This window comes from Nyctereutes procyonoides, unplaced genomic scaffold (assembly GCF_905146905.1).
Source record: "Nyctereutes procyonoides isolate TBG_1078 unplaced genomic scaffold, NYPRO_anot_genome, whole genome shotgun sequence".
Lineage (NCBI taxonomy): Eukaryota > Metazoa > Chordata > Mammalia > Carnivora > Canidae > Nyctereutes > Nyctereutes procyonoides.
This window is the reverse complement of record NW_026575134.1, coordinates 25389779-25403245: the sequence shown is the minus strand read 5'-3', so window position 1 is coordinate 25403245 and position 13467 is coordinate 25389779. Positions and strand designations below refer to the sequence as shown.

At 64.2% G+C, this 13467-nt stretch overlaps 2 protein-coding genes across 8 annotated transcripts in view; one reads left to right on the top strand and one right to left on the bottom strand.

Annotated features, from left to right (window-relative positions):
* Positions 1–270: 270 nt before the first annotated feature.
* IRF7 (interferon regulatory factor 7) lies at positions 271–3464 on the top strand. The gene is made up of 7 exons (XM_055300918.1): positions 271–621; positions 697–859; positions 934–1470; positions 1574–1781; positions 1936–2610; positions 2696–2814; positions 2898–3464. Exons 1-7 carry the CDS (start codon positions 602–604, stop codon positions 3051–3053), a joined length of 1878 nt encoding a protein of 625 aa, XP_055156893.1. The 5' UTR covers positions 271–601; the 3' UTR covers positions 3054–3464.
* Positions 3465–3604: 140 nt separating this feature from the next.
* The window catches only part of PHRF1 (PHD and ring finger domains 1), a 28540-nt gene continuing 18677 nt past the window's right edge, over positions 3605–13467 (bottom strand). For 6 of the 7 annotated variants that reach the window (XM_055300858.1, XM_055300864.1, XM_055300862.1 and 3 more), the window contains 9 exons: positions 12034–12161; positions 10439–10620; positions 9841–9960; positions 9153–9307; positions 5416–8010; positions 5014–5171; positions 4610–4870; positions 4392–4520; positions 3605–3986 (listed from right to left, as the gene is read on the bottom strand). In XM_055300858.1, coding sequence (XP_055156833.1) covers positions 3843–3986; positions 4392–4520; positions 4610–4870; positions 5014–5171; positions 5416–8010; positions 9153–9307; positions 9841–9960; positions 10439–10620; positions 12034–12161 — 3872 coding nt within the window. In that variant the 3' untranslated portion in view covers positions 3605–3842. The remainder of the gene's footprint in view (positions 3987–4391; positions 4521–4609; positions 4871–5013; positions 5172–5415; positions 8011–9152; positions 9308–9840; positions 9961–10438; positions 10621–12033; positions 12162–13467) is intronic. The other variant, XM_055300863.1, reaches the window with a different exon arrangement.

Below are 13467 nucleotides of genomic sequence, written 5' to 3'. Positions count from 1 at the left end.
TCAGCTGAGGCCCCGGTTGGTTGCCAGGGACCCCCTGCCCCGTCCGGCCTCTGTGGGGGCGGGGTGCTCCTTGGGGCCCTCCCGCCGCCCCTGCGCGGCCCGGCCGGCACCCGGCAGCCTGCACTGCCGCCAACACACGTGGGAACCTTCCGCCGCAGCGCGAGACGCCGTAGGCTGCACCTGCGGCCGCGGCCCGCCCCCGCCCCACGCTGGCCTCATAAAGGCGCCGGTCCCCCGCCTCCCGGCGAGACGCATCTCCCGGCCCGAAGCTCCACCACGCAGGTGCTCGGAGGCCCGGCGCGTGCAGCGCGGGAACAGCCCGGGCGGCGACGGGCCCGCGGAGCCGGGGCGGGCCCGAGGGCAGGGGTCGCAGCGCCGGGGCTCCGGGGCGCGAGCGCCGAGGCCTCCCCGCGGCTTAGGTTTCGCTTTCCCAGGCGCGCGCGGTTTCGCTTTCCCGTCCCCGGGCACGCCCGCGCCGGCGTCGGTGCCGCTGTGGTCCCCGCGGGCCCCGCCAGCGCCCTCCCGCCCGGGCCGCGCCGCCCGCACCTGTGACCGCCCGCGCCGCCCCAGCAGCCCGCCGCCCGCCGCCCGCGCCCAGGCTATGGCCGTGCCCGCGGACAGGTGAGCGCCCGCCCGCCGCCGGGGTGCGCGGCCACCGGCCTCGCCCGCACCCTGACCGCCGGCCGCCGCCCGCAGGGGGGCCCCGCGCCCGCTCTTCGCAGACTGGCTCCTGGGGGAGGTGAGCAGCGGCCGCTACGAGGGCCTGCGGTGGCTGGACGCCGGCCGCACCCGCTTCCGCGTGCCCTGGAAGCACTTCGCGCGCAAGGACCTGGGGGAAGCCGACGCCCTCATCTTCAAGGTAGGCCGCGGCCGGGCGGGCAGGGGGGCTGCGGGCGGGCGGGCCCTCGGCTCACACCTTTCACCCCTCCCCAGGCCTGGGCGGTGGCCCGAGGCAGGTGGCCGCCAGGCGGCGGTGGCCGTGACCAGCTGGCCTGCGAGGCCGCGCTCCGCGCCGGCTGGAAAACCAACTTCCGCTGTGCCCTGCGCAGCACCCAGCGCTTCGTGATGCTCCAAGACAACTCCGGGGACCCCACTGACCCACATAAAGTGTATGCACTGAGCCCGAGCCGGGGTGCAGAGGTGAGGAGCCCCACGGGAGGGCCGCGGTTGGGGAGCCAGGTGCTCAGGCCCGACACAGTGCAGCGAGGGTGCTGGGACCTCGCTCTGTACCGGAGCACATCCCTGGGGCAGGCTCCGGCTTCTGAGACAGACGTGGGAGAGGCAGGTGCCAGGTGGTTGGGGACGGCGGGGAGAGCTGACTGGGCCTGCTGGGGTGGATTAGTGGTGGGGCCACCCTGCTCTGAGGGCCTACCCAGGGACACACCGTGTCCACTCGAGTCTCACCCCATTCTCCCTCAGGAGCTGCAGCGATTAACCACGGGGAGAAGGCGGGTGAAGACGCCCCACCGCTGATGGTAAGCCGGTTCTGCCCCCGGTGCTCGTGCTCCCAGGTGGGGGCTGCCCTCCTCCCTGAGCTGGGGAGCTGCTTATGCTGGCCCTGTCTTCCCTGCAGGGTGGGCTCCCTAGGCCATGCCTGGGAGGAGATGCTGGCCAGAGGCTGGGGCACAGGCTGAGCCCTGAGCCCTGTGCCCCATGCGCCCCTTTGGGCCAAGCTGGCAATGCCGAGGACCTCTTGCTCCAGGCCCTACAGCAGAGCTGCCTGGAGGACCATTTGCTGGAAGCTGCATGGGGGGTGGATGCAATCGCCCCAGGCGCTTCTGGTGAGGCTGGCCGGATGGGGGTGCTCTGCCTTGCAGGGCTGTGTGTGTGTGTGGGGGGGGAGCAGGGAGGACAGCACGGTCCTCATGGAGAGGGAGGAGGATGTGCAGTAGAGGTGGTGCAAGCCACAGCTGTGCCCATTGTCATGCTGCTCAGGCCCAGAGCTCCCTGACATGGAGCCATACCAGCCACAGGCAGCAGAGATGGCCCCAAGCCCTGAGCCCCAGGTCCTGCACCAGGCCCGGATGACAGGTGAGAGGAGCCCGTGGGAGTGTGAAGGACGGAGGGCTTGGGGGGCCAGGTGCCAGTCAAGCCCTCCTTTCCTTCCAGATACAGGCCCAGCCTCGGAGCCGTGGCAGCCCCCCCAAGAGGTGGAGCCTTGCGCCCCAGTGGCGGGGGGGCAGGTCCTGGCCAGGCCCGGCTGCTCACAGCCAGGACTGCAGGCAGAGCTCAGGGCCCTGGATGTGACCATCATGTACAAGGGCCGCACGGTGCTGCAGGAGGTGGTGTGGCATCCAAGCTTTGTGCTCCTGTACGGGCCCCCCAGCCTGGCCACCAGGGCCACCGAGCCCCACTGCGTGGCCTTCCCAAGCCCGGCCAAGCTCGCGGACCAGAAGCAGCTTCACTACACAGAGAAGCTGCTGCAACACGTGGCCCCTGGCCTGCAGCTGGAGTTACGGGGGCCGGGGCTGTGGGCCCGGCGCCTGGGCAAATGCAAGGTCTACTGGGAGGTGGGAGGGCCCCTGGGCTCAGCTAGCCCCTCCACAGCCCCCCGCCTGCTGCAGAGGAACCAGGACACCCCCATCTTCGACTTCAGCATGTTCTTCCGAGGTCAGTTACGTGTCCATCCCGGGGCCAATGCTGCCCCGCCCCCTCCCGTCCCACCGGGCCCTGCTCACCAGGTCCTGTCCTGCAGAGATGGCCGAGTTCCGAGCTCGCCGGCGTCGGGGCTCCCCATACTACACCATCTACCTGGGCTTTGGGCAGGACCTGTCGGCTGGAAGGCCCAAGGAGAAGAGCCTGGTCCTGGTGAAGGTGAGGCACGGGGTCCTGTGGGAAGGCCGTGCACAGCACCCGGCCAGCCTGCCGACACCCTCCGCCCACCCCCTCCCCCGCAGCTGGAGCCACGGCTGTGCCGGGCGCACCTGGAGTACGTGCAGCGAGAAGGGGTGTCCTCCCTGGACAGCAGCAGCCTCGGCCTCTGCCTGTCCAGCTCCAACAGCCTCTACGAGGACCTGGAACACTTCCTCATGGAGGTAGAGCCGCCTGCCTGAGCGCCGGGCTGCTCTCCCAGCCAATAAAAAGGACTTGAACCGATGTGTGGTGTCCTGACCAGGGGCGGGTGCTCAGAGGGCAGCACAGACTGAGGCTCACCCTACTTCCCTGAGGCCTGGGGAGGGACGCCACCACGCTTGCACGCACTCCCACTCAGGCCTCCCGTGCAACCCGCTCTCCTCTATCTTCACCATGAAGAAACAGGCCACACGCTTTAGAGCCAACAAACTCTACTCAAAGAATACAAAAACGCTCTGGGGACAGCAGGTGTTTGCTCCTGGCAGGTGTGCTGGGGGGTGGGCACCACGAGCGGCCGACCCAGCTGTGCGCAGGGCCCCGCCTTCCAATCCAAGCACTGCGCTGCCTGCTGGGAGGCAGCAGGCACGAGCGTTCTTTACAGCACACGACAGCAAAGCTGGGAGTGGCCTTCCCTTATTACACAGGGCAGGACATCGGGCACCCGTGAGGGGAGTCGGGGGCTCCTTCCACCCCCCAGGCCCCTCCCGATCGCCAGAGGCTTCACCTTTCAAGTACTGAGTCAATCAAGAAGTTTCTAAAGATAATCCATTTTTGATAAATTAGAACACAATGGAAACAGTGTGTATCTAGAATATACATATAAAAAAGTCCAGTTTTAAACTGTGAGCAGGCCCGGTGCACAGAGCACGTGTGATCACAGAACCCTGAATGCAGGAGTGCTGGCTGGGTGTCTTCAGAGTTTTCTGCTTCTGCCACTCCCAAAAGAATCGCTCGGGGATGGGGGCCAGCGCCCCCCGCTCTCCCCGCCCTCAGCTCTCAGGGCCCTGGGCGGGCGCCTCCTCACCAGCCTCGGCCCTGCGGTGCCTGCGCATGTGTCTGTATTTGTCCACATAGGCCTTGACCAGGTTGCCCACCTTCACGGGGTTGATCTCCCCGCTCTTGCTGTGGCATATCTGGGGGGAGGGGAGAGGCACAGATGACCCACACGTCCCCACAGGGACCACAGGACACAGAGCCTGACATCCCCCGCTGTGCCTGCCTCACACGGCGGCTGAGGGTCCGTCTCCCAGCCAGAGACTGTGGCCCGTGAGCCACGGATTTGGCCCTGATGCCCTGGGCCTGAGAACCATCAGTGTCTCGGGCTCCTGCTTTCCCACCTGCAAGCGTGGTGCGTTACGTACCTTCTGTTACTTCGCCTACGGAACAAGCGACAGTGGGTCCCGTCCCCTCCCAAACTCCAGTGCTTACCTTTCCCGAGCACCTATGAGCTACTGTGACAGGAAGATGGAAGTGGCCTCTGGCTGCAGCCAGGACGTGACCATGCTGCCCCGGCCCCCGCCCTGCCCACCCACACCCACCTTCTGTACAGCCTTGCGGAGGATGTCCTTGTACTCGTCCTTCGTCACCTCCCTCTTCTGGTAGAAGGGCTTGATGGCCAGCTTCACTTCCTCCACTGCCCGCTCCTGCATGTGCAGCTTCTTCATGTACTGAGAGCAAGGACACACGCGTGTGACCGCCCCGCCTGCACACAGGGCTGCACACGGCCCGGCCCCGAGCAGGGAGGGCCCGGACTCACCTCCTCATTCTTGGCCTTCTCTGCGGCAGGCCTGGGAGTGGCCGTCCTCTCCTCGGAGTTGCTGGAGCCAGTGGAGTGGCCGGCTGGCTCCGAGGCCGTGGCCAGGGAGGTGGGCACGGGGGCCGGGCTCTGTGCAACACCACAGCTGGCCAGGGGCAGGCTCCCCTGCAGGATGAACTGCACCGTGGGCTGGCTGGCCGGTGCGTAGGGCGGGAGGCTCATGGGCAGAGCTGGGGCGGGAGGCAGGTTGGACGTATAAACCTGGACGAAAACACAGCTTAGGGCGGCGCTCCCGGCCCCACAGCAGGAGCAGCCCTGGCCAGAGAGGGAAGTCCCTCAGCCCCAGCCTGGCACAACCCATGTGGCCGGGCACCAGACCACGTCCCTCCGGCCTAGGCACCCACCTGAGAGGGCTCAGCGTCAGGGAAGCCAGACTCTGGAAGCGCATAGCCGGGAGGAGGGGGCTCAGAGAAGGATGTCTGCTGGAAGCCCACTGAGGGGCCCATGTCCTCTGCTTCCCAGACCCCTTCCCGGGGCTTCTGAGGCCTGTGAAGCGGCGTCCCTGAGGGCCAACACAGGGGAGGTGGGTGCTCCGTGGCCACTCTGGGCCAGAAGCTGCTTCCTGGCTGAAAATTCCAGAGGAGCATCCCAGCAGCAAGGACCACGGGCCAGGCTACAGCCACCACCCTGCCTCACGGCCTACGCTGCCACCCAGAGAGAAGACCCCCCAGCGGTCACCTGGGGCCATCCTCACACACCCCCTGGTCCACTGGCCCCCCAAGCGCCCGCCGGAGCCCCCTACTCACGCAGGCCTCGGTCCTCGGCAGGGGTGCTGCTCTCTGCGTCCTGGAGGTTCCAGGTGACTCTCTTCACCAGGGCTTTGGCCCGCAGCAAGGGGGTCTGCGAGGGGCCTTCCTCCTTCCCCACGGGCACCCCGCCCACAGCCTGGCTCCCCAGGGCACTGGGCACCGGGCTGGCCCCAGCTGCATCCTGCTGGAGCAGGGGCTTCTCGTCGGGGCCCTGCGCCTGGGGCGGGGGCTGTGCGGCATCTTCGCCATGGATCAGGGACACCTCCTGTCGCATGACAGCCACGGCCAGGCTGGCGTCCTGCTGCTGGCTGGCAGGCCGCACAGCAGGGTTGGGTGGGAAGTCTCGCTCTGGGGAGGAGTCCGTGCTCTCCGGGGAGGGCGGGGAGCTCATGTCATCAAGCTGCATGAGAAAGACTTCGCTTGAAAAATCCTCAAAGATGTGCCCCGCCTCCACAGAGTCCCCATAATCAAGGTCCTCAGGCGGACACTCAGCTGGGACCTCCACAGCCGCCTTGTGGGTCTCAGCCCCCACCGGTGAGGCGTCCGCTCCCACTGAGGCCAGCGGCCTGGCTGGTTGCTCCCTGTCAGGCTTCTGCTCCTCCTGGGGAGCGGCTGCCAACTTCCTCTCCGGGGAGCGAGGCCTCGGGCGCTTCTCATGGGAACGAGGCCGCTGGTGCTCCCGGGACCTGTGCTCCGTGCTCGGCGACCTCGGTGACCTGGACCTCCGCTTCCTCCTCTCGTGGGAGCCCCACCTGATGCGAGGCCGCTCCCGGCTCCTCTCCCTCGGGTGCCGGTGTCTCCGGGCTCTGTCCAGGCTGCTGGCGGGTGAGCACTCCCTCCCCCGAGACCTGGACCCCGACCGCCTCCGCTTCCTCCTCCTGCTCTCCCTGCGTTCATGGGACGAGCTCCCTGGGCTGCCTGAGCGGGACCTGGACCTCCACCGGCCGTGACCCCAGGAGTCCCTCTTCCTCCTCCTGCCCTCCTCCTTCGCCTTCTTCCGCTTAGCTCGCTCGCGGCTGCTGGAGTGGTCACTAGAAGACCTCCGGCCCCGGGACTTGGTCTGCTGCCTCTTGGGGTGGTCCTCCCCCACCGGTGGCGACACAGACCGTGAGCTCCTGTCCCCAGAGTGGGAGCCCGAGCGGGAGCCTGAGCGGGTCCTCCGGTGCTCCCTGGCAGAGGACCGCTTCCTCTTGGCTTTCTTCCTGCCGCGGGAGCTGGACGTGGAGCGGGAGCAGGACGGGGACCTGAGCTCCACGATCCTGTGGGTGGTTGTCTGCGGCGCGTCCGGGCTGGGTGGGGCCTCTGGCTCTGCCACAGTCACGCAGGTCACTGTCCGCTCCTCGGAGCCAAAGAAAGTACTGCAGGGTAGCTGGTCCTTGTCCTCCCACGGCTCGGATGGGGACGGCCTCTGCGCCTGGGAGGCCGAGCCCCGGCCCTCAGCAGCCCCCTGGCCCAGCCCCTCTCGCTCCAGGTCGGAGGCCTCCTCGGGAGCCCTCTCGCCCCGGAGCTTGAGCATGCCGGAAGAAGGCCCCCTCGGGGGCTCGGGCTCAGCCCCGAAGACTGTCTCCACTGTGTAGGAGGTGACACAGCGCACAGTCTGCAACGTTGGGGCCTTCGGGCTGTTGATGGAGATGGTGCGAGTGATCTCGGAGGGCAGGAGGCCAGAGCCCAGGCGCTCGGGGCTGCTGCCGGCAGAACTGGAGTCGGAGCCTGTGGGGTCAAAGGGGTCGTAGATCTCACTCTTGAGCTGTTTGGTCTTCCTGATGGAGAAGAGGGGCGAGGGGTTCTCTTTCCTCTGCACCTTGTTGTCGACAGGCCGGAACGTGTTACAAAAGCCAGGGTTGGAGAGTCTGCCGGAATGCGCGGTGTTCCCGGGAATATTGATCCTGAAGCTCTCAAACGTCGAGCTGACACCCTTCCCCTTCGAGGGTCCCAGGGAGGCGGGGGACTGGGAGCCACCCCCTGAGTGTGGCCGGGGCTCTTGTGGGCCCCTGCTGCTGGGCTCGCCCTCTGCTCGGGCACCGTGGCCGGGCTGGCCGGGGCCCTCCCTGCCCGTGAGGCGGCTGATGCAGGAGCTGGGGATCTCCACGCGCTGCTCGCTGGTGGGGGCCGCATCCGCCCGTCTGCTGCCACAGTCCTCCCTTCTGACCTTTGGTATTCTGGGTAGCTCAGAGATGTCAGGCCTCCTGGGAGCTGACTTCAGGGCCTGGCCCAGCAGCGCACCAGCCGGTGGCAAGTGAGAGCAGCTACCAGAGATCTTGGAGGGTGCGGCGCTGGCGGGCAGAGTGGGCCTGTTGCCATCACATCGGGGGTCGTCCCTCTGCTTTAGGCCAGGCCCGCGCACGCCTGACGGGTTCTGAGCCTGACTTGACGGAGGGGTTACCGACGAGTCCAGTTTCACAGTCGCCCCTGTTGAGAGCGCAGGGACACGGGAAGGTGCGGGCCCACTGCGACAGCTCAGCCCTGTGCTCTGCAGCCCGCTTCCCGCGCATGGGGCTCTAGGCTGCAGGCAGGCCCTGGGCCCAGGGTGCTTGCCCCCTTGCGATGAGCCGCCTGTGCTCTTGCCCGCGCTCCATGGGAACGAAACAGGTGCTGAAAGACAAAAGGGTGAGTGGCCATCAGTCCCCACCGGCTCCTTTATGACACACAGTCCGTGGTTCGGCCCAGATCACAATGGCTTTCTCCTGCTTATTCCCGGGTGCCTGGGTGGCTGTGTGTGTGGGGAGCGTCTACTTCAGCTCAGATCATGACCTCAAGCCCTGTTGGGCTCCCTGCTCAGCAGTGAGTGTGCTTCTGCTCTCCCTCCCCCCTATCCCTGCTCATATTTACATTCTCTCTCAAATAAATAAAATCTTTTTTTAAAAATTTTTATTTATTTATGATAGTCACACACAGAAAGAGAGAGGCAGAGACATAGGAAGAGGGAGAAGCAGGCTCCATGCCTGACATGGGACTCGATCCTGGGTGTCCAGGATCGTGCCCTGGGCCAAAGGCGGGCGCTGAACCGCTGCGCCACCCAGAGATCCCTCAAATAAGTAAAATCTTAAGAAGAAAAGCTATAGGGACACCCGGGTGGCTCAGTGGTTGAGCGTCTGCCCTCGGCCCAGGGCATGGCCCTGGGGTCCTGGAATCAAGTCCTGCATCGGGCTCCCTGCATGGGGCCTGCTTCTCCCTCTGTGTCTCTGCCTCTTTCTCTGTGTCTCATGAATGAATGAATAAAATCTTAAAAAAAAAAAAAAAAAGTAAACAAATGCCCATTTCCACTTGCTCCTTGAGCTAGACCTCTGCGCACCTGGGGGCAGCACTCAGGTCTCACCTGCAGGCAGTCTCACATGACACCGTGGGGGTTTTTACTTTCTCTTAGCCTCACAGCCGTGCCCTGTGGCCGTGCAAAACACCCCCGCCACTTACAGACGCTTGTCACAAAGGGGCACAGCCTGCCCGCCCTCCATGTCGGGTCCGCCGGCAGGCGCAGGAACCTTACCATCACCTAAACCATCAGCCTGCAACCTCTGTTCAGAAGAGGACGGAGAACTAACAAAGAACTGAGAAAATCCTGCCCCTTCACATACGTTTTGAGCGGAGGATTCATCTTAGCTCCGCAAAGGTCTCATCCACCGCTCGCTCAGACACAAGGAGAACCAAAGGGTCACGTGACCCTCTCAGTTCCCAGAGCGCCAAGGCACACAGGGCTCCCCGTGGACACTGCTGGCTCCGTGCAATGGCCACCTCACCTGCTCTCTTGGCGCTGAGGGAGCCGTCCCGATGGATGATGATGTCGGCGCCGTTCATCATGAGGAGGCTCTGGCCCGACAGGATACTCCCCACCAGGTCAGGGACTGGGGCCTCGTCCACTTCGGGCTCAGGCGCCGCAGCAGGAACACTCCTCCTGTGGGTACAGACCCATGGCTGCCTCCCCATGCCCAGGACCCTCAAGCCAAGCAGGTGGACCCTCCCCCACCAGCTGCCACACGCGGAAGAGGCAGCCTGCCGGGGCCCTGAGCGAAGAGGGCATCAGACCCACCCAGCAGCTTTAAAAAAGAAAAGAAAAGCAGGGTGTTTGGAGATGAAGTCATCTGATGCTTCTGGCCCCAACTGCCACCAACAGGCCACCAACAGGCACCCTATTGACCGGTTCCATTGCTTTGTTTTGTTGGATGGGTGAACAGAAGAAAATAGTCCAGCCTGGGGCGGCAGCACGGACAGCAGCTCTGTGGCCAAGGTGGGCACACGGAGGCGGCCTCAAGCACCTACGGCCACTGGCCCCCAGCTCAGCCCAGGCAGGCTCTGGCTGACCATGCATCCTGGTGCCCTGTCCTTCAGCACACGCCCCAGAACAGGCAGGGTGAACACGCAGGGTGCCAGGCCCATATGGAGCCCTGCTGGCTCCACCCCAGGACCACGGTCCCCGCCAGCACATACCTGGAGAGCCCCATGGCCACAGGCCTGGCCACGGGCCGGTGAGAACGCAGTGCCGACTGGGACAGAACCCTCCTCTTGGCGCTCAAAGGGGAAGCAGGGTTTGTAGACTGGTCCTCACTGCTGGAGAAAGCACAGAGCCCACAGGAACGGTGACCCCACAGTGGAGGCCCAGGGAGACCCTGGCCCCTCCTCAGCTCTACTCGGGGCAGCACTTGTGCGCCAGCCCAACACGGCTTCTACCCAAGCCTCTGAGTGGGCGCAGGGCAAGGGCGGGCGGATGTGCACAACACGGCTTCTCCACATTGGCAGGTGCGGAGAGTTCCCTCCTCACCCCACCTGAAGGAATCTGAAAAGGAGTCGAGTCCTTCCCCTCATTTTACAAATGCAAAACCTGAGGCCCACTGCCCATGAAGGAAGGAGGAGGGAAGAAGGAAGGAGGAGGGAAGAAGGAAGGAGGGAAGGAAGGATGGAGGGAAGGAAGGAGGGAGAGAGGGAAGGAGGGAGGGAGGGAAGGGGGGAAGAAAGGAGGGAGGGAAGTGGAGAGGGAGGGAAGGGGAGAGGAAGGAGGGGAGTCCCCCTGCAGGGCAGCCCCCGTTACCTGTCAAAGGGGTCCAGCTCATAGGGGTCTCCAAAGAGCGACAGAGAGGCCGCTCCAATGTCCGCACGCATCAGCCCCAGAGAGGGCTCCGCTGGCTTATGCACAGAAGGGATGCAGCCTCCACAGGCCGGACCCCGGAGGCCCAGTGTCCGTGCGATGCGGGAGCGAGCTGTGGCTTCATTCTGAACCAAAGTCATAAAAAGAAAGGAATGATAAGAAAGACGGGACCTGAAGGCTCTAGAAACACCTCTGAGTAAATGCCACACCAGAGCCGCAGGGCTTGGCCTGTAGCAACGATGACGATCCACGGGTCCTTATACAGCCCAACATCCCCACGCGCAGCACACCACCACCTGCAGGAACTTTGCACGTTGCTGTTACCAGGTGGTCTGTTTTCTACAAAAATTCACAAGCAGCGAACAAACCATTCAAGGGATGACTGATTTGACAGGTGTTTTAAAAACCACCCGAGGGGCAGGGCTGAGGGGACAGCATTCCCACCTGTGCGTGCTTGGGGCCACAGTCCCCAGACACCCTGGCAGGGGAGATGGCGACATGCAGCCAAGCCCAGGCTCAGGCTCAAGCATGAAGGGTCCACACAGCGGGACACGGCCAGTGTGCCACCCACACCCACGTGTGGCCACAGCTTTGGCTTCTTGTCCCTCCAGGAAGTCCGAATGAATGAACCACCAGAGCAGCTGTTCACATGCTCCATTTAGACACAGGGAGGGGCACCTGCATGGTTAGTGCCTGCGTCTTGGCTTCGGCCCAGGTCATGATCTTGGGGGTCCTGGGATCAAGCTCTACGTCGGGTTCCCTGCTTCTCCCTGTGCCTGTGTCCCTCCCCCTGCTCCTGTGAGCTCTCACTCGCTCTCTCAAACAGAAATCCTTAAAAAAAAACAAGACAAAACCTGAGTACAGGTTTCCGTAAGCATACAGTACGTTCATCAGCCAACGGCAACGATCTGAACGTGAATCCACGTACAGATGCAGCAAGCACCTGAACGACAGCCACAACGGAGCATCTTAGGTTTCGTGTACTAAGGTGATGTCAGCGTCCAGCCCGGTAGTTGCAGGGAGGACAATCCTTCAGAGCAGGGACACGCAGCGCGGGCTGCACGCACACGGAGGGGCCCGCTCTCAAAGCCTGCTTGTGAGGAACTAGAGGACGAGGAGCCCACGGGTGACCCACTCGAGTCACCTCAGCCAGGACAAGACTGGTCTGGCGGAAAACCCGGCCGCACACCCAGCCGGCGTTCCCCTCTCGACGCCCCCAGCTCCCAGCGGCTCCACACTCTAGCTAACAATCCGGTGGCCTCCCCAGCCAGCTGGTGGCCCCGGCCCCGCCGCCCCGACACCCCCTGGGCAGCCTGCCCTCTGCGCCCCACAGGGCCCACCCTGGGGTCCCAGGAGTTGTACACAAGCCCCGGGCCGTCCAGCTGCTGGAAAGGGTCCTGGACGACCTCTTGGCCTAGCCCTAGCTTTAATCTGTGCTGCAGAAACGTTCATTTTTACAGAAAGGTGGGTGTTTCTGAGTCCTAGCACCTGCCGCGCACGGGAACGACAGCCGCAGCGACAACGTCGTCCAAGCCTACCTTTGACTTGTTCCCTTTTCTCTTCTTCACGCGGCCCTGGCGTTTCTTAGACCTCGCCCCAGAGCTCCTGCTTTTCACAGATGACCTGGGCTGCGCTTTCCTTCTTCCTGACGCTTTCTTCCGTCTTCCTGCAAAGAGCACCCTGGGAGTCTGTGCTTCGCCAGGAACCGGAGGCCCCCGCCCCTGCATGTCCCCCTCACGCAGGCGCCGCACCCGCCGGGCCCTGGCGCGTAGACGGCTGTGCGTACTGCCCCGGGGTTTTACATGGAGAAATAAACCATCACCTAAAGCTCCGTGCTTCCCATGGAGGAGCGAGAGAGGGCAGGCAGTGCAGAGGACACAGGGCGCCTCCGGAGGCCACGGATTACAGACCTGACCTCCGTAACTAGTAAGTGTTTCACGTGGTCACGTAACAAAATTAAATAAAAAACAAACCGCGACAACCCAGAGTAAAATGAAACCACCGGCTCCAGGCCCGCGCCCTCTCCAGCTAACCACAGAGGAGCCCCCAGCAGAGGGGAAACGGTTGCCGCGCATTTCCAGGAACATGTCCCGAAGGGGGCGCCGCACAAACCCCCGGGTTCAGAGACATGGGTGGCTCAAGGGGCTCCTCCTCCCAGGATGCTCCCACAGCCCCTGGGCGCCCACAGGCGCTTCAGCCCAGAAGGAGGGGTTCCACGGAGCCCCGGTGATCGGCCCTCGGGACGCCATCGACACAACCTGCGTAGCAAAGTTCTGAGTTCCTAACCCCGCCCGGACCCCGAGCTCTGCACGAGGACTCGACTAGACGTAGTCCCAAGCCCCCGAGGCCTGGGCGGCTGCCAGCACAAGAGGAAAGCCTCCCCTTGCCCTGCCCGAGTCCCCGGGGCACCGGCTCACAAGCAGGGAGACCAGCAGGGGCCGCACCCCCTCGCAGGCTGCAGGGCTGGGAGGGGCGCCCACGGCGACCTGGTTCCCTGTGCGGCCAAGTCACACGGAGACACTCGCCAGGCACGGCTGCCAGCGCAACAGGGATCTCGTTCGGCTCTGGATTCAAATAAACTATTTCTAAAGATTCTATCACATTTATGACACATTTAGAACTTTCAATGTTGAGAGTCTATCTCACAGCACTCAGGAATTCCTGTTCTCCTCGTCGGGGGCCGCAGGGGTACTGGGCTTAGGGGGAAGGGAGGAGGACCGCCTCCTTTAGAAACACATCGGAACACGCCAACAGGTTAAAGGCCGCGGGCGCCAAGGACAGGCTTTGGACCAATGCAGGGCAGGGCGGGGTGGCAGCTAGGCCAGGCCGGGGCAGGACGGCTGGGTGCAGGTTCACTACTCGTTTCCCCCAGGCCTCCCAGGGTTGACAGGGGTCTGTAAAAACAATTAAAAATTCACTAGAAAAGCCAAAAAAGGGAATCCCTGGGTGGCTCAGCGGTTCAGCGCCTGCCT

Coding starts and splice junctions, on each gene's coding strand:
- IRF7 (XM_055300918.1), top strand. CDS start 602: ATGGCCGTGCCCGCGGACAG. Junction 860..933: donor CCGACGCCCTCATCTTCAAG/GTAGGCCGCGGC, acceptor ACCCCTCCCCAG/GCCTGGGCGGTGGCCCGAGG. Junction 1,471..1,573: donor GGGTGAAGACGCCCCACCGC/TGATGGTAAGCC, acceptor TCTTCCCTGCAG/GGTGGGCTCCCTAGGCCATG.